The sequence below is a fragment of the Microcaecilia unicolor genome, chromosome 1, assembly GCF_901765095.1.
Source record: "Microcaecilia unicolor chromosome 1, aMicUni1.1, whole genome shotgun sequence".
Classification (NCBI taxonomy): Eukaryota; Metazoa; Chordata; class Amphibia; order Gymnophiona; family Siphonopidae; genus Microcaecilia; species Microcaecilia unicolor.
Window position 1 is genome coordinate 327,727,658 of NC_044031.1, and position 27,130 is coordinate 327,754,787.

General features: G+C 42.9%; 1 protein-coding gene across 2 annotated transcripts; it reads right to left on the reverse strand.

Annotated features, from left to right (window-relative positions):
- On the reverse strand, positions 1-27,130 carry LOC115473929 (serpin B10-like). Of its 2 annotated transcripts, none has more exons than XM_030209145.1 (7): positions 26,913-27,130; positions 16,865-17,041; positions 11,783-11,920; positions 8,294-8,411; positions 6,628-6,770; positions 2,837-3,004; positions 1-2,082 (listed from the first exon to the last, which is right to left on the reverse strand). In XM_030209145.1, the coding sequence occupies exons 2-7, from the start codon at positions 17,030-17,032 to the stop codon at positions 1,678-1,680; spliced, it is 1,140 nt and encodes a 379-aa protein (XP_030065005.1). In that variant the 5' UTR covers positions 17,033-17,041; positions 26,913-27,130; the 3' UTR covers positions 1-1,677. The 2 variants fall into 2 exon arrangements, with proteins under 2 accessions (XP_030065005.1, XP_030064998.1); XM_030209138.1 differs by having other exon boundaries at positions 26,934-27,127.

The following is a 27,130-nucleotide window of genomic DNA, read 5'->3' on the forward strand; positions in this document are numbered from 1 at the left end:
TGAGAATTATGTTTATTTTTATTCAGGATTCATATACCACCATATTTGACATGCAGGTCACAATGGTTTACAATATCAATGGTTTACAATATCTAATAAGCTATTTAAAAGAACTCCATTTATGAAAGGAAACAATCACACATGCTCTACATTCAGTCATACTGCATAAACAGAAGAAGTCACAGACCACTAGCTCTAATCCTGCTGGAAAAAGTTTTCAAAAAATGACTTAAAAGCTGACCTCTAGACTATGGGGCAGTGAATTCCACAATGCAGGGGCCAAACAGAAGAAAGCCGAGTGATGTGAGTTCTCCAGTATGGCCATAGCCGGGGAGGAAAAAACAAGTGAGGTTCATGAAAACAGCCAACGGAGCATCTACATGTAACTGGAACAACTGCAGGTGCAAGATAAGCTGCACAGTCATACCAAAGTGCTTTAAACACTAAAGATAGTATTTTGAAACAAACATGATATTGGATAGGTAGCCAAGTTTTTGAATATATAATGGAATACAATGATCATCTTTCAAAATGCAACACAGAAATTATATAGCTATGTTGTGGAGAGTCTGGATTTGTTTTAGATTGGTTTGTAAAATGTTTGCATATACCATATTACAATAATGCAACTGAGTGACAAACAGAGAATATTACAGAGTGTTTGCAGCTTTCATTATATGTGACTCAAGGACTGCATTGATGACATCTGTCCTAGATGAACCTCCAGTCAGTGCCCCTCCTGGGGAAGGGGCCTAAGGCCTTAACCTGTGATCCAGCTTCTGCTCTTCTCCCTCCTATAGACCAGCATCTTCTATTCCCCTCCCTAACACCCCCCCCCCCAGGTTGTCAGCATCTCTCTTTCTCCTTTATTCCCTCCAGGTAGCCTGCATTTCCTATCCCTTTCTTTACCCTCATCCCGTGTCCAGCATCTCCACCCCTTTTTGCCTCTACTTCGCAGCCACTGTCTACTGTGCTCTACCTCCTTCCAGCTGGCTCCAGTCTTAGAAAAGACTGAGCACTGTATGGGCCCTGAAATCACAGGCCCACAATCAAGCACTGCCATGCTCCCCACCCCCCACAAGGCATGCATCTTATTGTAGGGGGCAGGGCATGACAGCAGTGCGATAGCCTGTGTGGTGCTCAGTCTATTTTCAAGATTGGGTAGAGAGGGCAGTAGCAACAGGTCTGAAAGGGGTCATTGCCACTGCCCCCCCCCCCCCATTCTGCCGCCCTAGGTGGATGCCTAGTCTGCCAGAACTACTTTATATTTCTATATCTGAGCCACAGATAAAGCAGGCCTACGATGTCTCTTTAAGAATCTACTTAAAGATTATCTGGTTATCTTTAAGTGGATTTAGACTAGCTCAGTACCAGCCTTATTCTAAGTGTTTTGTTTATGTTGTGAAACAGTGGTCTTTAGGGGTGCTATAACATATTTATTTGCTGTAGTGGAATTGTTATTGCCTCTGATGAACTCTTGTTGAGGCTTTTTCAATTTCATCAACCACCAATTTTTATACTATACCAGACTGCTAGCAACAAATTCTACTTTTTTAAAATACTAAATAAAAGCATGAACTTTCAAAGGATTTAATTGTAATGCTCACAGTAAATTTCTTAGTATCAAGCAGTAATTTATCTCTCTATATGTTGTATAATAAGGAGAAGTTCCCCAAACTAAGGAGAGCAGAATCGGCCATAAAAGAGGATGGTGTTGGCTTTGTTATGCCTGATAAAGAAAAGGAAAGGGTGATCTGCCTCAAACTTTAAGCGAATTAGTCCTTTACGCATTTCTAGAACACCTCCAGTTGCAGCTGCAGCCTCTGTTCCTTCCTCATTAATTTCCAAATAGGCCTTGTGAAACACGTCTGATACATACAAATTATTTCTTGTAGATATTCCTGACAGATCTGCCTTCTCCTGACTGAAGACGTCGCTCATGCCCATGAGGCTCAGAGTTTCTCTGAGGTCATATTTCTCTTCAAGCTTAATCCTGGGCAACTCCACCTCCACTTCTGATACCTCCATCCTGTCTGAGCTGGTCCACTCTGCTATTTTTTCATAGGCCACCTCTCTTTCTAGCTGAGGCAATGAAGAAAAAAACAGTTAAATTAAAGAAAAAATGAAAAAGGCTAGTTCAGTGATGTAATGGAAAAGTTTGTACTTGACATTGAGTTCTGCCTAAGTATTGTTAACATATTTAATGTTTCCTTAAAAGTACATAATGATATCATAGTTAATGCTCTCCTGGAAATACATAATGGACTCTAATATGGATATTTAATGCTCTCTTGAAAGTACACCTTTAGTGTGAGACAATGGGAATTGAGAATCTGAAGGCAGGCAGTTATCAAAGTGTCATACCAAAGGGATGCACTAAAGGGTTATGACCCTTTTGCACCACTTCAGGAGCATCTAAATGGTAACTGTGTGTCTATTGAAAATTTGATATATCAAGATATGTATTATTCAAAGGAAGCCAGTTATAACTGGAACCTGTTGGATATTTTAATATTAATGGTTTTAGCAATTGCTTTGTCTTTGTTCTTAGAGGGGAGTGGAAACAGCTGCAGTAGCTCAGAAATGCTTCCTTCAGCTCCCATAGATGTTGCTCTCAATTGCCAGCCCAGAAGGGTGAGTGACCTCTTGGACCCCCCCCCCTTCAGGCCCTATATGGAAGTCATTACTGTTGGGGGCCCCATGCGGGTGCTAGCACCAATCCTTCTCCTATTTGAAACTCCTCTTTGGGTTTGTGTGAGTGTGATAGCCATGGGCCTCTTAAATACAGTCCTAGCAAGGATCCATACAGAGATAATATATAGCATTTTTTTTTTACCTGCTCTAGACCAGTAGAAGTATCATTAATGTCATCTGGTAATAGTATAAACATGCTCAGCTCTTTATTAACATATGGAAGCTTGAGGACCTTGGTTGATAGTTCTTCTAGGTATGATATATTAAATTTACTTCTCTGGTACATCATCTGTACTGGTTTACTTTCAGTCTGTAAAAACAAATCATAACTTGTTTTGTAGTGAATTCGGAGAGACAGAATTTTCAGCACGCAGTAAAAACATGCCCTGATTTCTGTTTGCAGGGCTAGTGAGTGTGTTTCTACATCTAATATAGTCACCAATTTCTAATCATATCTATAGCACATTTCACACATAGTAGAGGAATGTAGCGCATAGATGATCATCTCAGAAGAACTGGTATTGCCAGCAAATACTCTTATTTTTCCCCTACTGCTGCTGAGCCCTAAGACTGACATCTTCAGGGCATGTTGTGGCAAAGTTGTTGCTAGGATGTATTCTTTTGAAAACATGACTTTGCAAGAGTGCTCAGAGATAGGTGTGGCACCATTGATTGTACCTCTGCACCAGTGATTACATGCATCATAGGAATCGGGTCCGTGGGTGCTAGTGAATGCTGTGCACCCCAAGCTTCACTGTTTATGGGGGAGGGGGGGGGGTAATTTGCGTTGTTTGGCATTCCCAATCATATTGAAATGTTGGCACCAATGGCATGCATACATTTAGGGCCCTGTTTACTAAGCAGTGTTATAGGCACATTAATGTTTTTAACGCGCGTTAACCATGTACCCGCATTAACCATGTACGTGCCTACAATATCCCTATAGGCGCCTACATGGTTAGCGCGTGCGCTAAGTGTAGGTGCGCTAAAAACACTAATGCACCTTAGTAAACAGGGCCCTTAAAAGTATTATGATATATAGCATCGTTGGATCACATACTGCATATGAGAATGAGAGTTTAAATGGTGTGTATTGCCAAAGATATCTGCCAGAACAAGACAGAAAGGATTGAGTGCCACTCACATCCTTTTATGAACTTTTTTTTTTGTGTTTTCAATACTCATTACAATACTCTTTGACATTGAATTGCAGCCTAATTGGATTGCTGCTCAATTGAAGTTCCTTAATTCTTTGAATATTCAAGATGGAGGCCATATGTTCTACAGAGGTTTAGGGTTGTCAGCTGGTTAGTGTTTGATGGTTCACCCCAAGCACTACAAATCATCACTACAGTGCGATCCATAAGGTCCTCATTGTGGTGGATTTATCCAAGACTTTAGCCTTTAAACAAAAGCAGTTTCTTGCCATGAGGCCCTGTCTGAAAGACTTGGCATGAAATACGGCCTGCAGTACCCAGCTAAGATGATCGTCACATTCAGGGCCTTTTTTGAGGGGGTGCTTGGGGGTACTGAGTACCGGCACCTTTTCCATTGTCTGCTAAAATTGACCCATGGTCCACAAGTTTTAATGAAAGAGCTCAGGACCAGCTGCAACAGAGGCGAAAACAAGAAAAAAAAAAAAAAGGAGGCATGAGCCTACTTCCTCTGTGTGTGCTGCTGCTGGCTGTGCTGGTGCTGTTTCCTCTGATGTAGATTTCTTGTGTTGGAGCTAGGGGATGGCATTGGTAGAGTTAGCAACAGTGTGTATAGAGGAAGTAGTTTCATGTCTTTTAATTTTGTTGTTGCTACTGCTGGACCTGGAATTCAGCAGTGGCAAGGGTGTAAGTGGGAGGGATAGTGCTGGGGTGGGTGGGGGGAGCGAGAGAAGAGAAATTGGATGGAGGGGGGAGAGATGCTGGATGGAAGGAGGTGAAGGAGAAAGGGGAGGTGCTGGATGAAAAGGTGAAAGACTTGAAAAAGAGAGAGAGGGAGAGAGGATATGCTCGATGGAAGGGGCAAGAGAGGATAGAGGTAATGAAACTGGATAATAAGAGGATGGAGAATGGGAGAGCTGGGTGAGGGAAAGTGACAGCTGTAGATAGACAAAAGAGGGAAATGGAAGACTGGATAGAAAGAATGAATAAAATCTCAGAGGACAGAAAGACAGAAAAATAAATAGAAGAAAGCTGAAAGGAAAAAAAATCAATGTTGGAGATGGATGAAGTGAAGAAGACAGGAAGAGAGAGAAAAATGAGAAATCGACAGGAAATCCTGATAAGAAAGTAAAGAGAAGACAGGGGAGAACAGAAACCACTGACTGGGACCAACATGATTAGGCAAATTAAATGGACAGACAACAAAGGCAGAGAATAGAGTTTTATTTTTAATTGAGGGTAAAACAGTATGGTAGCCATACTAATCCACTCTATAGGTTAATAAAATTAAACAAAAAACTGAAAGTAAGGTGATACCTTTTAATAGACTAACAATACATGTTTAACTAACTTTTAGAGGGCAAAACCTCCTTCCTCTGTTCAGGACAGAATATCAAACCATACAATATCACTCTGAACAGATTTCAAAGGATGTAGTTTTTACACTTTAACCATAGGGTGCCACTGTCTTACGGTAACATGTTTTAGTTGGCAGTACATGTAGTAACAACCATTTAGAAATCTGTATGGCTCAGTTAGAGGTTTCACAGTAGAATTTACAACGAAGAAAATAAAATACATATCTAAATTACTAAGAGAGAGCTCATTAGGGATAGCGGTGTGGCAGGATGGGGGGGGGGGGCACATGGTATGGTAAGGATGTGGAACATCTTCATGGAATCATTTCTAATTCCTCTATGCATGTCTGTGTGTGTGTGTGCGTGTATGTTTGTGTTGACTCTGTGTGTTGTGTCTCTGATTATAAGAGCAGAGAAAAAGAGAGAGAGGCAGTTTGAAAGGATCAACTTGCTGACTGCTGTGTTTTACTGTATCAGTTTCTATACTATAGAACCTGGAATTTTTTGTGTAGAAATGCAGTGGACTACTTTCGGGGGAGTTTATTTCTCTGGAACCCCTTGTCCGAATCTGTCCCATTTTCAAACTTGATGTGTCTTTTCACCATATTTTCCTGGTTTGTTAAATTTTCACTGAATTATTTGTCACTAGACCGACAAACCTTCTTATCCCCTTATATATAATTTATTTCCAATATCTATTGGGTTGGAAAGAATTTAATAAAGCAGACAGGAAAAAAGAGTATCTTAATGATTTTGTGATTGATAGAATTTTTAATAAAGCAAGCCTTGTCAATGCAACTGCATTAGGGGACCCTTTTACTAAGCTGCACTAAAAAGTGGCCTGTGCTATGACTAGCGCATGGGTTTCCTGCGTTCTGAGGTTATTTTTAGCGTGGCTGTAAAATGGCCACTCTTTCCATTTTTGTGGTAATGGCCACATTTTAATTTTCCCATTAGAGTGTGAGCCCTTAACTACACCCTTTTCTAGACAGGGCTCACGTTTTAACTGTGTGCTAATTTGTTAGCACACGGTGATGTAACTTCATTAACAGATTAGCGCTGGGCATGCCTACTCTCCACCTTCAAACACACCCCCAGTGCTAAAAAAATAAAAAGTATTTTTTAGAGCATGGGAAGTGCATGCAGATGCCAAAACTAAAGCAGGACACCTGTGCGAATACCACGGTAGTGGTTTTTAACCTGCGGTAAGCACACAATAGTGCTTACTGCAGCATACTACTACTACTACTTATCATTTCTAAAGCGCTACTAGACGTACTATGCTTACTGCAGCATAGTAAAAGGGGCCCTAAATAAACAGTGGATAGCTCTGGGATAGGCTGATTTGGAGTATCTCACAAACATGAACATAAATGTGTCCTGTGATGGAGTGATCGGAGAGTTTGGACACGTATACGTACCTTGCTCAGTCGAAATGTTCTTTCCTGTGTATTCTCTTCCAGGAATTTCTGTTCCCAGTTTCCTTTGAAGTAGATGGCATTCACCAGAACCAGCTTGGTGAGTGAATTAATGGAACCCGGAGGCAACAGATTCTGAATTTTATCTTTGGAGAGATTAAGGAGGCCTTCATTACCAGATCTAACATGTACCCATGAGAATCAGAAGCATCATTATAAACCCATTTTTATTTGCTTTGAAAGGGGCAAAGAAAAAAAAAAGAGAAGGAAAAGTCTGATTTTTACTTCCAAGGACTTAATTGGTGTAAAAGGGAAAAGGCCAGTCTCACACCTCTAGAATAACAAGTGGTATCTGGAGAGACAGTGCTGCTCCTGGCAGTGGATTTAATACAAAGCAGGAAGTAAGGTGGAAAATGAAGCACCAGAGTTCTGCAGCATTGTTTGTGTTAGTCTGACTGGCCATGTTACCTTTTAAAAAAAAACAAACCAGCATCGGTAAGCTTCATTGTAACCACAGACATGCAGGTGGAGCACCTTTGGTGGTTTTTATGGGTGGGATATTCAGAGAGGCTTTCAAGGTAGGGCCCCCCCCTCCATCTGACTCACAAGCAAAGCAAAACTCAGGAGTTTCTGTGCTGAGGACAATAATTATGCAGGCAGAGCAGGATATATCCCTGTTAAAGACCACCCACCGATTAAAGTACTATTAGTATCTTTTCATAAACTACTAATTCTGTGCCACCTGCCTTCACAATTAGTCATATGCATCAACTCTGCTGGTTTCTGTCACACTCTCTGAATTTATCCTGGCTTAGTATGGCAGGTGAATTATACAGACCACAAGCATTCAAGTGAACCCGAAACTTTGCAGCAAACTATGAAACGGCTTATAGCACAATATATTGCTGGGGAATGCATATAATGGAGCAGATCTGGATGCCCCAGTGATGATTAGATAACTAAAGGGGCATTTTTAGTAATGCATGGTAAGTTTGTGCATTAGGTACAATATCTATTGCACAGTAGATGCAAAGTCTGTGCGGTAAATGCAAGACATGTGCCCACATAGAGCTGTACTTATTGCATAAGCACCACATTTCATTCCGTGCCAGGTAGTGTGTGTACCATGATGCTAGCCCAAGATAACACAACAGCACTGCCACAGAGGACCACCCCAGACCAGTCTCCTCCCCAGTCAAAACCTGCCTCCACCATATGACCCTCCCACCCTCCAAGCAGGCTCTCCATCTGAACACATGTCCCCCAAGCAGGTCCTCCCCACCTGACCCAAAAAGCCTCTCCTGTCCAAACTATAAGGTGTTATGAAGCCCTGCCCCTTCACAATGTTTCTCCTTTCACACAAATCTGCTCCTTTTCCCAACTTCTCAAAAACCACCAGGACTTACTCAGGTGGTCTAGAAGGACGGGGTGGGAGCAGTCCCCCTCCACTCCTGCTCTGACTGGTTCTGGGTGAAAACAGGTACTGCTGGCCCCTGGTGATAGAGTCACAGCTTTGTATATAAGAGCAGGCAGGACATTTTGACATTTATTGTAAAGTGTGGAAAGCTTTAAACAAGCTTAGTAAAAAAAAAAAAAAAAAGGAGTTTCAAGACATGAATGATAGTGGTGCTGGTAGAAATGGAATCAAGTTTATATTTGATCTGCTTACTCTGGGTTTGGTTTACCACCCAAGAATTAATCTCCTTTCTAGCATCTTCTGCAGCCTCAATAAAGTTAACTGCTTGTGGATTAACCTGGTAGTACTTCCAAATGAGCTGTAAATACACCTGTAAAACAAAAGAATTATTATTGACTAGAATGATATTATATGTCATATTGAAAATATATGCATTGCGATACAACTGTAGATTCATGTCACAGTTAGTGCACTGTAAGTCAAATGTTAAGGCCATTTTTTGGAAGGGGTGGAACTGAGAAGGGCATGGGTTGAGAATGGACATGGAGAGTGTTTGGCACTTGACTCACTGAACTTACATGCGCAAACTGACTAATGTGTAGATAGCAGGCCACTTACCGCCTCCTAAAGAGGAGGCACATAAAAGGCAATTGTAAAAACTGGTGCCTAGAGGTGTGTCAAAGACTCCATTAATTGACAGGCACCTACAGTACATACACTAGGTGCTATTCTGTAAGGTAATGCTAACTGCAAGGGGGCATACATGTGAGCGAAGCATGGGAAGGCTATGGGCATGTCTCCCAGTTCCCCACATGGTTTAAAGAATTGGCGCACTTAAGCTCTCCAAATTACGCCTGCCACTGACATTGCATAACAGCATGCTTAAACAGGAGTGCACCAATGCGAGTTAACCCTAGTATTCCATAATGGAATTTTGGCGCCAAGATGCTGTTATAGAATTGGTGCTAAGCACAAGGCATTGGAACACCTAAATTCAAGTGCCAATTTATAGAATCACTGCCTCAAAGGCTTCTTCAAGCTGAGCACCATACGCTAAAAGGCATTTTAACCACTAGAGGCTGCTTTAGTTTTGCACTTGGCATGCATTCATTTCCAGCAGTAAAGCATGTTAAGTGCACACTTTAGTAAAAGGGCCCCTTAGTGTTCCGTAAAAAACCAATAATGCAACAATAAGAACAGCTACAACAATTTTAAAAAACTAGACAAAAGTTAAAAACCTCCTTCCCTGGACACTGCTTATAGTCTTTTCTTCTGTAAAACATACTATAAAGATTATGGTGTTGTTTGATATTTAGCTCTGACTGAATGTGTATAAGAACCAGAATGGAGAACTTACATTTTAGGAATGTTAGCAAGACTTATACCTTGATGTTCTGTCTTATTCCACTTCTATCCCGGGTTTGTTCTAAAAATAGTTGTTTTTGTTTTGCTTTTCTTTGTATATCAGCCAGGAATCCACAAAAAGGCCACAAAGATTCGCAACAGAGCAATCAACTAGGAAAGGCGCTCTATATGTATATTTTCCATGTGGAAATTGTTCGGTCTGTTCTGTTAACATCTCCATTAAATATTTAACACACATCCTGTTGGTCAGTAACGTGGTCTTCTCATCCCTTTGTTAAGCATTATTGTTTGGATGTGTCTGCTTGAGCAGATCCTTACGTAGGGGCCACGGTTCTTGATACAGGGATATCACAGTCCCTCCTCTCTTAAGGATTGCTTTTGTACATCCCATTCCTTGGGACATAATGGAAAGAAAAATTAATTACCTGATAATTTTCTTTCCTTTAGTCTCAAAAGATCAGTCCAGAGCCTGTCTTTCTGTGATGGTTTCGGTTTTTCCGGGTTCTATGTAATTTCAGGTGTTTGCATTATTCTGGTTCTGCTATTTGCCCTTTATTTCATAAGGACAGATGATCAAAAGCCCTGCGCTGTTTCAAACAGCGCTCTAAAAATAGCACTGGAACAGCGTGGGGCTTTACTGCACCTATGATCAGAGATAATTGCATGCAAATTTAAGCTCAGGCACAATCCTCCCACACTTGACAATCCTCCTGCACTTGTTTGACAGGTCTAGGCTGTCAAATACCCAGACCTGTCAAACACAGGGGCTGGAGGTCCATGGGACCACCAGACCCCAACTACCCGCACCCAAACCAAGCAAAATGGTCCCCCTGACCCCCCCCCCAGACACAGGTTCAGGGGGGCTGGAAATCCGGTGGGTCACCAACCTCCCCTAACCCCCATAGCATCCCTCCAATGTTCCTGGTGGCTCAGTGGGCCAAGGGTAATTCCCTGCCCACCTGGTGGTCTAGCAGCCCTTCCCCACCCCCTTCCTGCAGTTGGAGGAGGGAGGTGGCTTCCCTCCTCTTCCATCAGCACTGCCTGGAAAATTGCAGCGCCCAGTCCTGCCCAGTGCTTCTGATCATCAGCACAATAGTTCTTTTTCTATCTAGAGGCTAGAGTTTGTTTCTTCAAGTCACTCTCTTTCACTGCTTTGTTATTGAATACTGGTTTGGTTTCTTTATGCAGGAGCTTATGAGGCACAACTCATTACAGTTCTCTATCTCCACCTGCTGGCAGATGGTTACAACCTATTTGTCTGGACAGATCCTTTGGGGCTAAAGGAAAGAAAATTATCAGGAAATTAACTTATTTTTCCATGTATGTAGATTAGAACATTTTATAATCTATCCCCCAAATTCTATATATGGCACTCAAAATTGCATACGCAAATGTGGGTGTGTGCTCAATTTGCGCATTCAGTTTAACTGAATAACAAGCCAATAAGCACCAATAATTGAGCACTAACAATCCATTATTGGTGATAATTGGCAACGATTTGGATTTACTTGTGCATCTTGCTAAACGCTATACTATAAAGATGCACTGGTAAATCTTTTAGCGTGTAACTGATAAGGGAGCATGGCCATGGGAGGAGCATGGGCAGGTCAGAGGCATTCACTAAAGATGCATGCAGTATTTTAGAATTTGAGGGATCGGTGACCTAATTTATGAACAAGGATTTACACCAGGTTTCAATTGGTGTAAATCCTTGCGCCCAAAGTTGGGAATGAATCATGGCGCTACATGCTACTCTATAAATGGCACCCAACTCGGTGCACCATTTATAGAATAGTGCTCGGTGCTCTTTTTATGCCACCCAAATTCGGGCACCATTTACAGAATTTAGTCCTATATATGCACATGTTCCACCCAAACTCCACCCCTGTATACGCCTACCAGCAAATTATGTACCATTGTGCCATGGTTTGTACTTTTATGCTGGTCAGTATTTGGTATGATGCTATTTATATGTGAACAATCATAAAAAGTAGAAGCTGGCCCTTCATTATATTGAATAGACTCCTTTGGGTAATGCTGTGTGTTCATTATTCCTTCTGTGGATGCCTATGGGCTGCTTTGTTTGATCAGTATTCTTTGTTGAACACTATCGTGACCCCTGAGGCAGGCATTTTCAATATGCTGAAACACAGACCGTGTCAGGTCCCTCTGTCCAAGCGGCAAATAAAGCATCTTTTAAGCATCATCTCCTGTGTTAGATTGTCTTTTGGCCAGCCTTTACTTTTTTATGATTGTACTGTCTACGTAGAGGTTTCTCCTGCTTGCCATTTATATGCGAACATAATCTTATAAAATTACCTTCTCTATGGGTAAAGTTTCTTCTACAGACAAAGCATATGAAAAAGTTCAACGTACATCAAGAAATGGGTAAGTCACTTCACCGTATATGCGGTTGGCAGTGTTAAGTATGTAAGCACGGTTAGGTTTGTTGACTTCATCACTGACTGTGTGGAACCCACTATGAATGATGTCATCTTTTTTGTTCCCAGGATGCTGTAAATAAAATGATAAGGTGATGTCTCTTTATTCCAGTATTTTAAATTGCAATTATGTGACAACGTACCATGACAGCTGTAACTTTAGTGGGTTTGTAACATCATATCAATAACCAACAAAAGTAGTGATGTGATAGTAAACTGATGTTGAGTTTCTCAGGCTGGGAACATTTTCCTTATTTTTAATTGTGCATGCATTAATCTGGATTATCAAGAGCTGTGAACCAATCAGATGTCTTCACCTTGTGCTTGAAATTCTATTTGCAAAGAAGGTTTTGTGTGCATATTGATAGGGCTGCTGTTGTTCACAGATAGATAAAAATGATCAAAATAGTCTGTATTTTCAGCATATTTCACAGTCTGAGGCGGAGCCATAATCTATTTTGAATTCACATTATAATAGTAAAATACAGTGAATGAATCCTTTGATAATATTCAGTAACCAAACTCATTCTATGTTCAATTCATACAGGAAGATCTAGCAGGATTCATTTTAGAAAAGGCTTTCTAGGTAGAAGTGAATACAAATCATGGTTCACATTAGTTAAAGGTCAAACAGAAAATGTATTGGAGGTCTAGAAAATATTATAAAAATGTCGAATTTTGTTTTATTTTTAGTTGATCAACAGGGCTTGGGTTCTTAATTTGGATTCATTATTTCATTTCTTTAGATAGTCTAAAACGAACACCTTAAGTTAAAAAACAATGCAGTGATGCTGACAATACATGTTTTGACTGGTGTTTCCAGCTTGTACCTGCTTTTATGTGGAGCTGTATGACAAATTAAATTGTGGTATGATGCACTTCTACTCCAAAGACATTAGTAATCTTATTAGGTACTGGTAGTTGAGATAAGGGCAGATTAGTATATATTTCCCTAGATCAGAGTGAAGGGGGACAGTCGTCTCTCTATCCTCCATGTAGAAGAAACAGCAAAGTAATTTCTAAGTTAAATATTTTACTCCCTTCCCAATCATCAATTTCATGCTGAGTCTTAAAGCACAACCCCAACCACATTATATCATCAGCAAACACGCCCTAAAGCCGTGTGACGCTAAAATATATCTCTGTGCAATCTTAGATGGAGTAAGAGGCTTTCTGTATAATAAAACATGCCTTCTACATGTTTCTGGTAACTGTTGTGCACATGTATTTCCTTCAGTTCTGTGTTGAAACTAGGGAAATGTTTCTTTGGGAGCAGAGCTTCTTGATAGGCTCTGAAGAAGCTGAGGATATCATATAGCATGATTCATATAATGCGGTTTTTCATGAAAGTTACTTTCTCCTTCAGAAGGCATGAGTTATGTTCAGGTATAATTGGTAGTTTACTGTCTCAGAAAATAGTGACATTCAAGATCACAAGCAACGTCACTAGAAAAAGTGAGATATACCTCAACCTAGTTTTTAGGTAACAGCTCTTAGCTCTTTTTGTACTAGCTCAAGGGGAGTTACATTTAGGTCCTTCCTTATCCATGGAGAGCTTACAGTCTAAGGGGTCCTTTTACCAAGCTGTGCTAAAAAGTGGCTGCCATTGTTGTCAGTGCTTGGGCTTTCTGCTTGCAAGAGCCACTTTTAGAGTGGTGGTAAAATGGACGCCTTGCCATATTTTTTTTGTAATGACCTTGAACTAATTTCTCCGTTAGTGCATGGCCATTATCATGGGAGCCCTTTCCGCCACCTATTTCGGAGGTGGTAAAGCTCCTGTGCTAATTTGTAATGTGCCCACGCTACCCGATTAATGCATGCACTTCTATTCTCCTCCCATGGGTACATCACCCACACTGAAAAAAAAAAAATATTTTCCAGTGCTGGATTAGTGCACACTAAGTGGAAAAATATTGTGGGATGCCTCAATGCGTCCCACAGTGGTGCTCTTTTAGCGCGCGGTAGGTCCGTGTTAGGCCTACTGCGCCTTAGTAAAAAGGACCCTTAAGTTGATAATGAAAGTTTAAGTGACTCACACAAGATCACAAGGACTAGCATGGGATTTGAATTAGGCTTCCCTGGTTATCAGCCTGGTGCTCTAGCCACCTGTCTTTTCTTCCCCTCCAAAATGCCATTAGGCTACTCTATCAATCCTATGTGGGATGTCTCATATGGAATAACAGTAGGGTTGACTCTAGATGAAACTTCAGCTGTGCACTCTGGCACTCCACAAATCCCAGGGGCATTTCAAGGCCTTACCCCTCTCCCTGGTAGTCTACCATCTCCCCTTGCATTCCCTTCTCCACGTGACCAACATCTCCTTTTCTCAACCCCATGTACCCACATCAGCTTTTCCCCACTTTTCTTCCTCCTGCCTATGCTGTTGACACTACTTTCCCTCTTCTGGGGTCAAAAGGAAAATGATTCAGTGCAGGCACACTGCATCTCAGTCCCCCTTCAACACAGGATGTCATATCAGGGTGGTGTTGGTATGGGGGGGGGGGGAGAGGAAGAGAGGATGGTACTCAGCAGCACTCAAATGTGGGCCTATGATTAAAGACCACACATTGATGCTGAATCCACTTGTCACTTCAGCCCTGGAAAGAGGGAAAGTTGTGGCAGTGGCAGCAAGGGAAGGGTAAAGGAGGACAAAGGCATGCTGCACTCCTGCAGCTATGCTGCCCCCTGCCCCCCCCCCCAAGATGTCGCTGCCCTAGATGAATACTAGTCTGCCTAGTGGCAGGGTTGGCCCTGACCAACAGACTATTACATTTACACCCTGGCAGGGCTGTGCCTAGGGTCTCTGGTGCCCCCCTGTAGACTATCAGTTGGTGCCCCCCCCCTTACACACACGGAGCTCACAGCTGCATGTCTCTCTCGGCCAAACCGTCAGTTGCTCCCGGGCAGATTTCTAACAGGAGCTGCTCATCCAATCAGAGAGCTCTATTTGAATGCAGATTAACATACAGACACTCTAATGGGAATTTTTAGTCAAAAACACTAGATAAACCCTTCGTTTTTGGATCAAATTTCACAGTTTTGATCAAAGCCATGCCCTAACATTAAGGCTGTAAACATTTCCATCAATTTTTACCCATAAATATGCAAATGAGAACCTCCCAAAAAATGGACTAATTGGCATATGATTTAAACAAATCTGAGCATATGATAACCAAGTACAGACTCCCAGCACCTGAATTCTGCAATTAGATTTAATGCAAATACTTTTAAAATTAAAAAATAAAGCAATCAGATTTTCACTTACCAGCTTTTCCTCTTTGAAACTACTGTTGAAACCATCAGCCAATGAAATGGCTTTTAGCTGTAGCTATCCCAGAATACCTGATAATTATGCACACATTATGCCTTCCTCTCGGTGTACATGATGCTCAGAAAAAAACCCCAAAAACTTTGAACCACCTACAGATTTTAACAATTACACTATTTATTTTTTATTTCTCCCCAGTCTCACTTGCACACCTCCCTCCAAACCTGTTCTCTTTAATTTGAATGTTGTTCACTTCAAGCTCACCCCGAATGAGAAGTTGTTCCCACACCAAAGACATATATAGCACTCATTGTATTATTTTTAAGCGACTTCAGCAGAGGTGTCTGCCTCAGCACTGCTGGGCTGCTTTCACTTTCTGATGCATAGGGGGAAGGGCAGGGGAGAGAGAAGAATCAGAACTACAAGTAAAAGATTTTGCAAGTGAAGAGGTCGGTGCCCCCATGCAGTGCTTACCTCACTTACTGTATTGGCACGGCCCTGCACCCTGGGAAATAGTGAGGTGATACAGATGAAAATTGAACAGAAGTATATTAAGGGAAAGCCATATGAGCAGTTAGGCTTATGTACTCCTGGATGGAGAGGATTTCAGGTTAAAAAAGTGTATAAAGGGAGTGTTCAGTGTGCTTGGATATGAAGAGATTGTATTAATAGTATAGAGCCATTGGTATCCTTGTCTAAAGGGTACATGAGGTAAGAGCTCTGGTTGTTTCAGTTGTAAGGATATGCCTTTAATTGTTATTCTAACCCTGGGGTAATATTAGAGGATGACCTAAATATATTGTTAATTCCATTGGCAGCAGCATCATATTGTAAAATGGGATGAAGTTAGGTAAATGCCTGTGGACTATTTCTGACTCTTTGAGGTTCTTTATCTGGCCTCTGCCCCCAGTTCTTCCATCTCAGAGTAATTAAGAACCTGCTGTTGTGCAACAGAAACAGTGTGTTTGAGCTCAGGGTTGTAGAGTGTCAGCAGAAAAAAAGCCACTGAGAAACATGCACTACAAGAGCTTCATTCTCCCAGCATGAGTCTAAGCATCAGACATTCTGTGAGTTCCATCCCACTACTGATGTCACTTTCTACTACAGAGTTTCCCAAACTGTGGGTTGAGACCCCAAATGGAGTCACAAAATTTGTCTTTGGGGTCATGAGCTAAGCAGGCTTTCCATAGGTACATCATTATTCTGTTACCTCCAGGGAGTTACACAATTTTATTTGGCTGAAATTATGGGGTAACAGCCACATAAAAGATTGGTATCACTGTCCTGCTAGAAGAAATTGTAAAATAGGCTGTTCAATTGTCCCCACTTTTGAAGGAACAATGTCAGATTTTGATGTTAAAAAAGAATATTTTATTATTAATAAAAAAAATCTGGTCTAATTAAATAGGGATGTATGTTTCCCTCATCATCCTTTCAAAGCCTTAAAATATTCATCAAGGTAATATAGAAAAGCTGGTTACCCTATTTTAAGACCTTATAGGAATAAAATCTACAAAGCTATGACAAAATTTTAAAAAAAAAGGGCAATTCACATTCCTTCTCAAATTCTCCACTTTAAAAACAAGCAAGCGTGATGGTTAGTTTCCTTTTCCCCCTGGTTGGCTGCAGCACCAGATCATGCACCCCTCCTGCCCAGCCTGCCTCAAGTGCATTTTTTTCCAAAGTGACCCAATATTACAATGAGTTTGATCCCCAGGCCTGGAGTGGCTTAGAAAGTGCTTTACCTACCTGTGCCATCTGGGTTGCAGTATTGCCTTTGGTGCCTAGGTAAACCATTGCCAGAGCAGTGGATATGCTCCAAGGAGAAAAGAATATGTTCTTTCCTGCATTACCTTCACTCAGTTTTTTAAAGAGATCGAGGGCAAAACTAGTGTTAGATGCACTGAGGGATTCCATTGGCAAAACCTATAATGAAGGATGGAAATGATAAGTAACTCCTCTCATATACTGCACAGTTTGTAGGATTTGTCTTTGGGTGTGATTCATTAGGTCAGACACATGTATCACCATGTTTACAAAGTTTACAATTAACATAATTCATGTTCACAGTGATCACAGGGTGCTTCTTACAGTGATCTCTAAATACTGAGGTTAAAAAGATGAAAGTAACTAATCTGTAAACAGTGTATATTCTTTTCATTAAGAACTGATGTCCAGATGATCAAAAGTAAATACAAGTGTTAGAGGCCACTAGTGCCAGACTAGCACCCACATTTACCCAGCACCCATGATCAAAGGGTGTCCAGCATGAAATTGCAGGAACACCACAGAGCTCATTTAAATTATATTTAAATGAAATCTGTGTTATTTCGCTCCTATGATCAGAGCACAGCGCTCTGATCTTAGGGGTGGAATATTGCCTTAACCCTAAGCCAGCTCAGAGGTGCCATCAGGGCTAAGGCTCTGTTCCTGCCCCCATACCCCCGCACATCAGAGTCAGGCAGCCTGGGCTGCCATTGGACCTCCCTCTAAAACTGAGGCCCTGGTGGCCTAGTGCCCCCCCCCTCCCCAAGACCATTGGGAACTTAAGAGAAACTTATTAGTGGTACTTCCTTGTCAATCTGAGAGCAAACACCCTTCTCTTATGCCAAAGACCACTCTGCACTCCAGGAGTTTTATTTTATTGAAAAATTACTTTACTGGAATTTCTGCAACCAGCAGGTAAGCGCTTCAGAACTCTTTTATGTACATTGTCCATCCAAAACTGTTCTTGATAATCTTAGCCACTCCACTTCACTCTTCGAGTATTCCAAGGCTGTGCACATTTTCACAGGCTTCTGTCCTTTACCCATTCTGTTGTGCCAGTAATAACCCCAAGACTGCTCCTGTTACTACTGATACCAATCCAACTCTTTAGACTGACCTTCCACTGATGCACCTTGCATGGCTGCACCTTGGCCGTGAACAGGCTTCCCCTGCTCTGGTTCCTGCTTCCAGGTTGGATTCCCCTTATCTTATCTTATCCTATCTTATCTTATCATCTCCATCTATACCTCTTCCCTTGGTACCCTGATTTCATCCCATGGCTTCCAGTACCATCTTACGCTGATGACTCTCAGATCCACATCTCCACCCCTGAAATCTCAACCTCGATCCAGGACAAAATCTCAGCCTGCTTGTCTGACATTGCTGCTTGGATGTCTCAACGCCATCTAAAGCTCAACATGACCCAGAGGCATAGCCACGGGTGGGCCCGGGTGGGCCTGGGCCCACCCAATTTGGGGTCAGGCCCGCCCAGTAGCAGTGTACCTGACAGCGATTCCAGTTGCAGGCTCCGCTCGTAGTCGCAGCGATTCCCACACGCTGCTTGCCAGCTGCCGCTCAACACTCTCCCTGCGCTACTAAAGCGCTAACCCGGAAGCCTCTCCTCTGCAGAGGAGAGACTTCCGGGTTAGCGCTTAGTAGCGCAAGGAGGTTGTTGAGCGACAGCTGGCAAGCAGCGTGTGGGAATCGCTGCGACTGCGAGCAGAGCCTGCAACTGGAATCGCTGTCAGTCGGGTCCAGGAACACTGCTGCTGGGCGGGCCTGCAAGGAGGGTGAGGGAAGATGAAGTGAAAGTTGCTGCAGCTGCACGGGGGGGGGGGGGGGGGGGGGGAGGGATGATGGGGGAAAGATGTCGTATGGGGGAGGGAAGACAGGGGACAGCAGCTGCACAGGGGAGGGAAGATGGAAAGAAAGATGCGGCACAGGGGGGAGGGAAGATGGAAAGATGAGGCATGGTAGGTGGGTGGGTGGGTGGGTGGGAGGGAGGGGGAGATGCACGGGGAAGAAGGGAGAGATGCAGAAAAGGGGTGGAGGGGTGAGGAAGGGAGAAGTTTTGGCTGTGTATGAGGTGGAGGGGAGGGAGACCATGCTGCATAGAGAGGGATAAGTGATGAGGGGGAGAAATGGTGAGCATAGGGGTGGAGAGGAGGGAGAAATGGTGGGCATAGGGTTGGAGGGAAGGGAGAAATGTTAGACATGATGGTAGAGGGGAGGAAGGGAGAGATGCATTGGAAGGGGAGAGAGATGTTGGATCAGAACACAAGGGAGAGAGAGATGGTGGACAGTGGGAATGAGAGGGGGAGATAGACATGGGGGTGGATGAGAGGGAGGGAGAGGTACACAGTAGGTGGTGAGGCGGGAAAATGGGCCATGGAGGAGAGGACAGGAATGAAGAGAGAAGGGGCAGGAAAATATAAGGCTACCAGGGTGGGGTGGGGAGGCGATCAGATGCTGGTTAGAAGGGTGGAGGAAGACGATGGGAATGGTGGAACCCTGTGGGAGAGGCCAAGAGGGGGAGGAGGGGGGGGGAAGGACATGAATGAGAGATAGTGATTACAGAGGGTAGAAATATGGTAATGGGGAGTAGATTAAAGATAAAAGAGAAAGTAGGAATGGGAAGGAGTAAGATGGGGAATGGGAGAGCTAGTGGGTGAAAGAAGAAGATGGAAATTTGATAGGTAGTTGCAGTGCTTTTTTTGTGCCGGTACGCAACGGTACGGCGTACCAGCACCTTTTTCTCCTCCTCCCCTCCCCTCCCATTATTTCCAGCGATTCTCCGCCTCTCTCCTGCCCTCCCATCGACGTGCAGCGATTTTTCCGTCCCTCCCCTGCCCTCACCTCTCCCATATCCAGCGATTCTTCGTCCCCCTGCGTCCTCCTTCATTGCCTGCCAGCCAGCGTCGGAGTCAGAAGCGAACGGTGCAGGCAGCGATTGGCTGGCAGCATCGTAGCTTCCCTCTGCAAGTCCCGCCTATGCGTAAACAGGAAGTTGTAGGCGGGACTTGCAGAGGGAAGCTACGACGCTGCCAGCCAATCGCTGCCTGCACCGTTCACTTCTGCGTCCGACGCTGGCTGGCAGGCAGAGAAGGAGGACGCTGGGGGATGAAGAATCGCTGGATATGGGAGATGTGAGGGCAGGGGAGGGACGGAAAAATCGCTGCACGTCGATGGGAGGGCAGGGGAGAGGCAGAGAATCGCTGGAAATAATGGGAGGGAAGGGCAGGGGAGAGAGAATTGCTGGACATGGGATGGGAGGGAAGGGCAAGGGAGCGAGAATTGCTGGACATGGGAAGGGCAGGGGAGAGAGAATTGCTGGACATGGGATGGGAGGGAAGGGCAAGGGAGAGAGAATTGCTGGACATGGGATGGGATGGGAGGGAAGGGCAAGGGAGAGAGAATTGCTGGACATGGGATGGGATGGGAGGGAAGGGCAAGGGAGAGAGAATTGCTGGACATGGGAAGGGCAGGGGAGAGAGAATTGCTGGACATGGGAGGGAAGGGCAGGGGAGAGAGAATTGCTGGACATGGGATGGGATGGGAGGGAAGGGCAAGGGAGAGAGAATTGCTGGACATGGGAAGGGCAGGGGAGAGAGAATTGCAGGACATGGGATGGGAGGGAAGGGCAGGGGAGAGAGAATTGCTGGACATGGGAAGGGCAAGGGATAGAGAATTGCTGGACATGGGATGGGAGGGAAGGGCAGGGGAGAGAGAATTGCTGGACATGGGGAGGGCAGGGGAGAGAGAATTGCTGGACATGGGATGGGAGGGAAGGGCAAGGGAGAGAGGATTGCTGGACATGGGAAGGGCAGGGGAGAGAGAATTGCTGGACATGGGAAGGGCAGGGAAGAGAGAATTGCTGGACATGGAGGGGAGAGAGGTGAATCGCTGGATGGGGAGGGGAGGACAGGGAAGAGAGAATTGCTGGACATGGAGGGGAGAGAGGAGAATCGCTGGACAGGGAGGGGAGGACAGGGAAGCGAGAATTGCTGGACATGGATGAGAGGGGAGAGAGGAGAAATGCTAGAAATGGATGGATGGAGAGGAGAGCAGGAGATAGAGGAGAATTGCTGGACATGGATGGATGGAAGAGTTGGCTAGGAGAGAGGAGAAATGCTGACTTGGATGGAGGAGAGGGGAGAGAGAATTATTGCTTTATATGGATACAGAGGAGGGAAGAGAGATGAGAAATGCTGGACATGGATGGATGGGAGGAGAGAGGAGAAGTGCTGGACATGAATAGAGGGGAGGAAAGAAAAAAGAAGATGCACATGGATGGAGATGAGGGAAAGGGAAGAGGAGAAAAACTGCACATGGATGGAGAAAATAGGCAAAAGCTGGATTCATGTTATACCTCCTCCAGTCAATTCCATGGAGGAGGACCCAGCTTTTACTTATGGATGCAGGGCAACAAAAGAAGAAGAAAGGAGGAAAATAAAGAAATAAATGGAAAGGAAGCCCTGGAAATGGAGTTAAGAGAACAGATAGCAGCAGAATCAGAGACTGGGACCAATATGGATAGAAAAACAAAGTCACCAGACAACAAAGGTAGAAAAAATCATTTTATTTTCATTTTAGTGTTTGGAATTTGTCTTATTTTGCACTGGGTATACTGGAGCTGTAACAGCTTACAGAAATTATTTATAATGAAAAAAAATCAAATTATTTTTTCTCCTATACTAGTATAATATTTTCAATGATGTCTGTTTATATGCGCCATGGCTGGTATAAGGGGTGTGACTAATGTGGGTGTGGCTATAATAGGGGCGGTGCCATGTGTGGTGACCCCGCCCACAATGAGTACCGGCACCTTTTTTTCTACAAAAAAATCACTGGGTAGTTGAAAAGTAAAAAGGAGACAAAGAAGGGTGAGAGAGAGGCAGAAAAGAGCTAAAAAGGAATGATCAATATGTCAGAGGCAGGAATAGTAAGAGAAAAGACAGGAGAGAGGAGAAAAGACAAATGGACTGCAGCCGCTTGAAGAAGAATTAGCAGATGACAGAGAGGAAAGCAGAAAACAGAAATTGGAACCAGCAAGATGGAAAAATAAAACGTCCAGACAACAAAGGTAGAAAAAAACATTTTATTTTGAATGTTTTAAATGGAATATGTTAGCGTTTGGAAATGTGCATAGCAAATGTCTTTCTATTGTGTTCTGTAGAAAAGGAAATGCATCTCTGTTTTATGTCTCCAGTGTTGCAGTAATGCTATGTTTAACTTCTTAGGGTTCCCTTTCAATTTTTGTCTAAATATTTTTATTTCTAATTTGTGATCCCTTGTTCTGTATTTGGTGAGGGTCTGTTGGTATGATAGTAATGGCAGGTGGGAGATTGGAGGGGAGGCAAAGAGGAGAGGGAATTGGGGAGGGGAACCCTCCTTTATTTTCTGACCTGGGCCAAGTAGGTCTAACAGTCCTAACCCTTGCTGTATAGCTGGTGAGGATTCCCAGTCATCCCCAGCTAAGGACCTCCTCCAAAGGCGGCCAGAACTCCCTTCTACCAAGCTCTGGCAACAGCATCCTTGAGCCATCGACAGCTAAGCATGTGTGGGGTGCTGGCATCAGTGGCTTAGGGTCATTGCTGCTGCCTGCTAAGCTTGGTAAAAGAGAGTTCTGGCCACCTTCAGAGAAAGTCTTCAGCTGACTGAGCTTGAGGATCCTCATTAGCTAAAGTATTTATATTTTGAGGAGGAGGTAGGGCGGAGCAGAGAAAATTTTGTGCCCACCCACTTTGGGCTCAGGCCCACCCAAAACCGGCTGTCTGGCTAGGCCACTGACATGACCAAAACTGAACTTCTCATTTTTCCCCCTAAACCCACCTCCCCTCTTCCCCCTTTCTCTATCTCTGTTAATGGCACTCACATCCTCCCTGTCTCCTCAGCTCGTAACCTTGCAGCCATCTTTGATTCCTCTCTCTCCTTCTCTGCCCATATTCAACAGATCGCCAAAACCTGTCGCTTCTTTATCTACAATATTAGCAAAATTCGCCCCTTCCTTTCTGAATATGCTGCCAGAACCCTTATCCACACCCTTGTCGCCTCTCGCTTGGACTATTGCAATTTACTTCTCACTGGTCTTCCACTCAGCCATCTCTCTCCTCTCCAATCTGTCCAAAATTCTGCGGCACGACTTGTTTTCCGCCAGAATCGTTATACCCATACTAGCCCACTCCTCAAGTCACTTCACTAGCTCCCTGTCTGCTTCCGCATTCAGTTTAAACTTCTCATACTGACCTTTAAATGCATCCACTCTGCAGCCCCCCATTACCTTTCTGTTCTCATCTCTCCCTACATTCCTCCCCGTGAACCTCCGCTCGCTTGACAAATCTCTTTTGTCGTCCTCCTTCTCCTCCACTGCTAACTCCAGGCTTCGCTCCTTTTCTCTCGCGGCACCTTATGCCTGGAATAGACTTCCTGGACCTATACGTCTAGCTCCATCTCTACCTGTTTTCAAATCTATGCTGAAAACCCACCTTTTCACTGCTGCTTTTAGCTCCTAGCCACAATTGCCCTCCCCTTGTCCCTTCCTCCCTTCTCACCCATTACTTCCATCACCCGTAACTGTCTTGTTTGTCTGTATTACTTAGATTGTAAGCTCTTTTGAGCAGGGACTGTCTCTTTGTATCAGGTGTTCAGCGCTGCATGCGTCTGGTAGCGCTATACAAATGCTAATAATAATAATCCACCTGAAGCTCTGTCTCCTGCTCAGTTGCCACTTATAGGGGTAGCAACTGCTCCTTTACTCAGCCTGTATTTATTTCTTTCACTCCAGGATCCCTGAATTCTCCCAAGAGTCCTGGTGTGGGTACAGGCAACCAAAGACCTCACTTAAATCCTTTTTATTATTTTCCAACTCCACCCCTGCCATCACTCACTACAGGAAGCCACTTTCTCTCTTCAACTTCTCTGCCAACCCCTCCCCTGGACAGGCCTCCCAAACTCTCTCTCCAGCAACCTGGCAGGGACTGACTTCCCCCAGGGTCTCTGGAAAAAATCTACCACTGTAGGCTCTAGTAATACCCATATCATGGGGTATTACAATATTAAGCACCACTTGTAGCTGCAATGTAGGGGAGGGAAGGAGTGCAGCTCTCAAGAAATCAAGGCAGACTGCTTGTGCTTGTATGGATGTGTCTTCTGTCCTTATGCTTCCTGCTGCTGCCACTTCAGAGCCTTTGCCCTGTGACACACTTCCTGGGTCCTCATTACCCCTGATGAGAATCACTGTTTTATACTAATGTGTGGTATGGTGAAATAAGTACCTAACCCTCCCCCCTAGTGTCTTATGACAGTACCCTTAGTTTTGGGGTTTTTCATGCACATTTTATAAGAGGTCATCCAAGTTTGGAGGTAATAGAGGTGCTCATTTTATAAAGATACAGAGACACTTATTTATCTTTATAAATTGTTAGCACAAGTCCTGCAGAAATAATGCCTTCATTGAAGCCACAGACATTTATGCCTGCTCAGGATCAGGTGTAAATGGTAGTGAATAAAACTGTGACTCAGCCTGCGCTTTACCCAGACCTCTCCCCTGCTCTAAAATTGTATGCAAGTATGTGCTTAATTGTAGCAAACATACCTTTAAGCAGGTGCTAATTTTATAAAAAGCCGTTTTTAAGCACAAAATGAGTTTATAAAATTGCTTCTAAGGTGCTTGCAATTGATTCCTGTGGTACTGCAATAACAGGAACTCTGCTGATGTCACGGTGAGAAAACAGCTCCTCCTATGGCACCACAGTGACACTACAGTGGAAATGTCCTCCCTACAGCAAATTCTGAAGCCTATGTCATACTGTTTTAATACTGCATTCAAAATAATTAAATAAACTGAAATAAAAATCCTGTAAGTATAGTGAGGATTTTACAATTGCCAAGAAACAAGATCTGCTTTTATTCAAAGAAGCACATTTGTTATACAGCACTGCAGATCTCATATTTGGCTCTAATTTATAATACAGCAAACTTGCACTAATAGTACATTGTAGTTTGAGAATTATACAAAAATATTTGACTTGGTGTAACACATTGTAATAGGTCAATAAAAATGATGATGTCCAGAAATAGCAATTTGGATGAATTGCAACAGAATATTGAGCAGTAGGTATTAAAGTGTTCAATGGTCAATTTAAACATGTTAGAGCACGAGTTACTGTGTGATGCATGGATCATCTGGTAATTTACAGTCCATTTTTAGTTGCTTTTCATTAAGCAGTGATGCTGCTTGAGGACCTCTAGGTCTTCCATTTGTTCCAGTTTAAACAAACTTAAATGGCAAAATCTGATTAAAGACTGGTCTCAGGAGTCCCTAGGGCAAGGTAGAGAATTTATTCTCTGGTAATTATTTGGTTGTTGGTTGTGCTATGGAAGGCTTTATTGGCACGACAAATCTCCTGGTGATTTATAAAAGTTAAAAACTCCCTAAAAGATAATGTCATTTTAATTAAAAACTAAAAATGTCAGTTAAAATCAGCACTTCCGGCAATCTAGTTGTTAGTAAAGAGAAAATGCCAGCATCAATACAGCTGATAGTTCATGTATGATGACTTTAAAATTTCATGATAACATACTTTTTCAGTATTCGGGTTATAAGTCAGATGTCTGCTGAGCATATGTAAGAGGAAGAGTAATGATATAACACAAGAAAACTGAAGGCAGAGGTTACCGGGAGCTTATTTCTTACATATAACACAGTTGGTAGTTGATAGCTAAAGACAAGCTTTTTTTTTTCTCAAAGACAACTTTATACCAGAAGTTAGATTTTTACCTAACATTCTGATGGCAGCTATCCCTGGGGAGGGGGATTCTAATTTTTTTGTTAATGAGGAATTCAATTGACCTTAAACAGTCTGCTCTGCACATTTTAACTGACCTTAAGCTGACATGCTCTTACCCCTATTACCAACACAAACACACCCACACATACACACTTATGCATGTACTAGGGATGGGCTGTCATTTGCAGCAACATGGGAAATGTCAGCAACATATTTAATTTAATTTAACACAAGCATTTATATTCTGCTCGTTCAGTTCAAGATGGATTACAGTTATACATACATGTGTTACAATAATAGTATTTTACCTCACTCACATACATGTTTTCCCAAATTATCCAGCCAACAAATATATCTGAAAAGCCAAGTTTTCAATTATTGTGTAAACATCCTATATGAGGAGATCATTCTAATCTGAGCTGGTAAAGAGTTCTATAAAATAGGTCTATGATCTGTAATGGTTTTACATCTCGTAGTTTGTAAACAAATTGTTGAAATGCCTGGTAAAGCTAACCAAATTTTTGATTCTAATCTTAAACTTCACCCTGGAATGCAAACACTCTCAAAATGTTGAATATATTCTGGTGCTGTTCCATATAAAATGTTAAAAACAAATAATAAAATTTTAACAAATGAAAATGAGCAGAAAAATACAACAGTTTGTGATTTTTTGTTTGTCTATTGTACATACTTTGCAAAGAGGGCACACTCTTTTCCTGACATTGCACGCAAGCATGGACCATTCTGCATGTGTGAACCATCATGTATGAGCATGTATGCACACACTATCAGGAAAGGAGTGCGCAATTTGTGCTCTCGAGGACATAGCTCCCAGAATGAACACATGCTGAGAATGAACAAAGGGCTCTGTTTCCTAAGGCGTGCTAGCATTTTTAACACACTCTAAACACTAGAGACACCCATATATTCCTGTTTACTAAGGGTGCGCTAGCATTTTTAGCCTGCGCTAAAATTAGCGCACGCTAAAAATGCTAATGCACCCTTAGTAAACAGGGCCCTAAATGAACAATCCTGGAAATGACACAAAATGAAAATATGTTACTGCCCATCCCTAATACATGCAAACACACACATATACAACAGTACAATCAGTTGACCTTCAGAAACAAACAGTTAATTATTTGCTTATTGACTTCTTAATTTCATATGTTACAATTAAGCTAATTTTAACAGTATGCATGTAATTGCTATGTTTAACAGTATAGTTTGAAAGAATAAACCTGAAAAGGTGCTGATAATACCTTGTTTTCAGTCAGGAAAGATGACTTTGATAACCTGTGTTCTCAGTTTTGTCCTTTCATTAAATGGTTGTGAGACAAAATAACAAGTTCTGAAATAGGAAGCTATTTCAACCTCACTCTTTCACCTCCTCTTCCTGTTATTTCCCCACAACCCAGCTGCTTTTCCTTTCTTCCTTTGGTAGATATCTGCTGAAGTA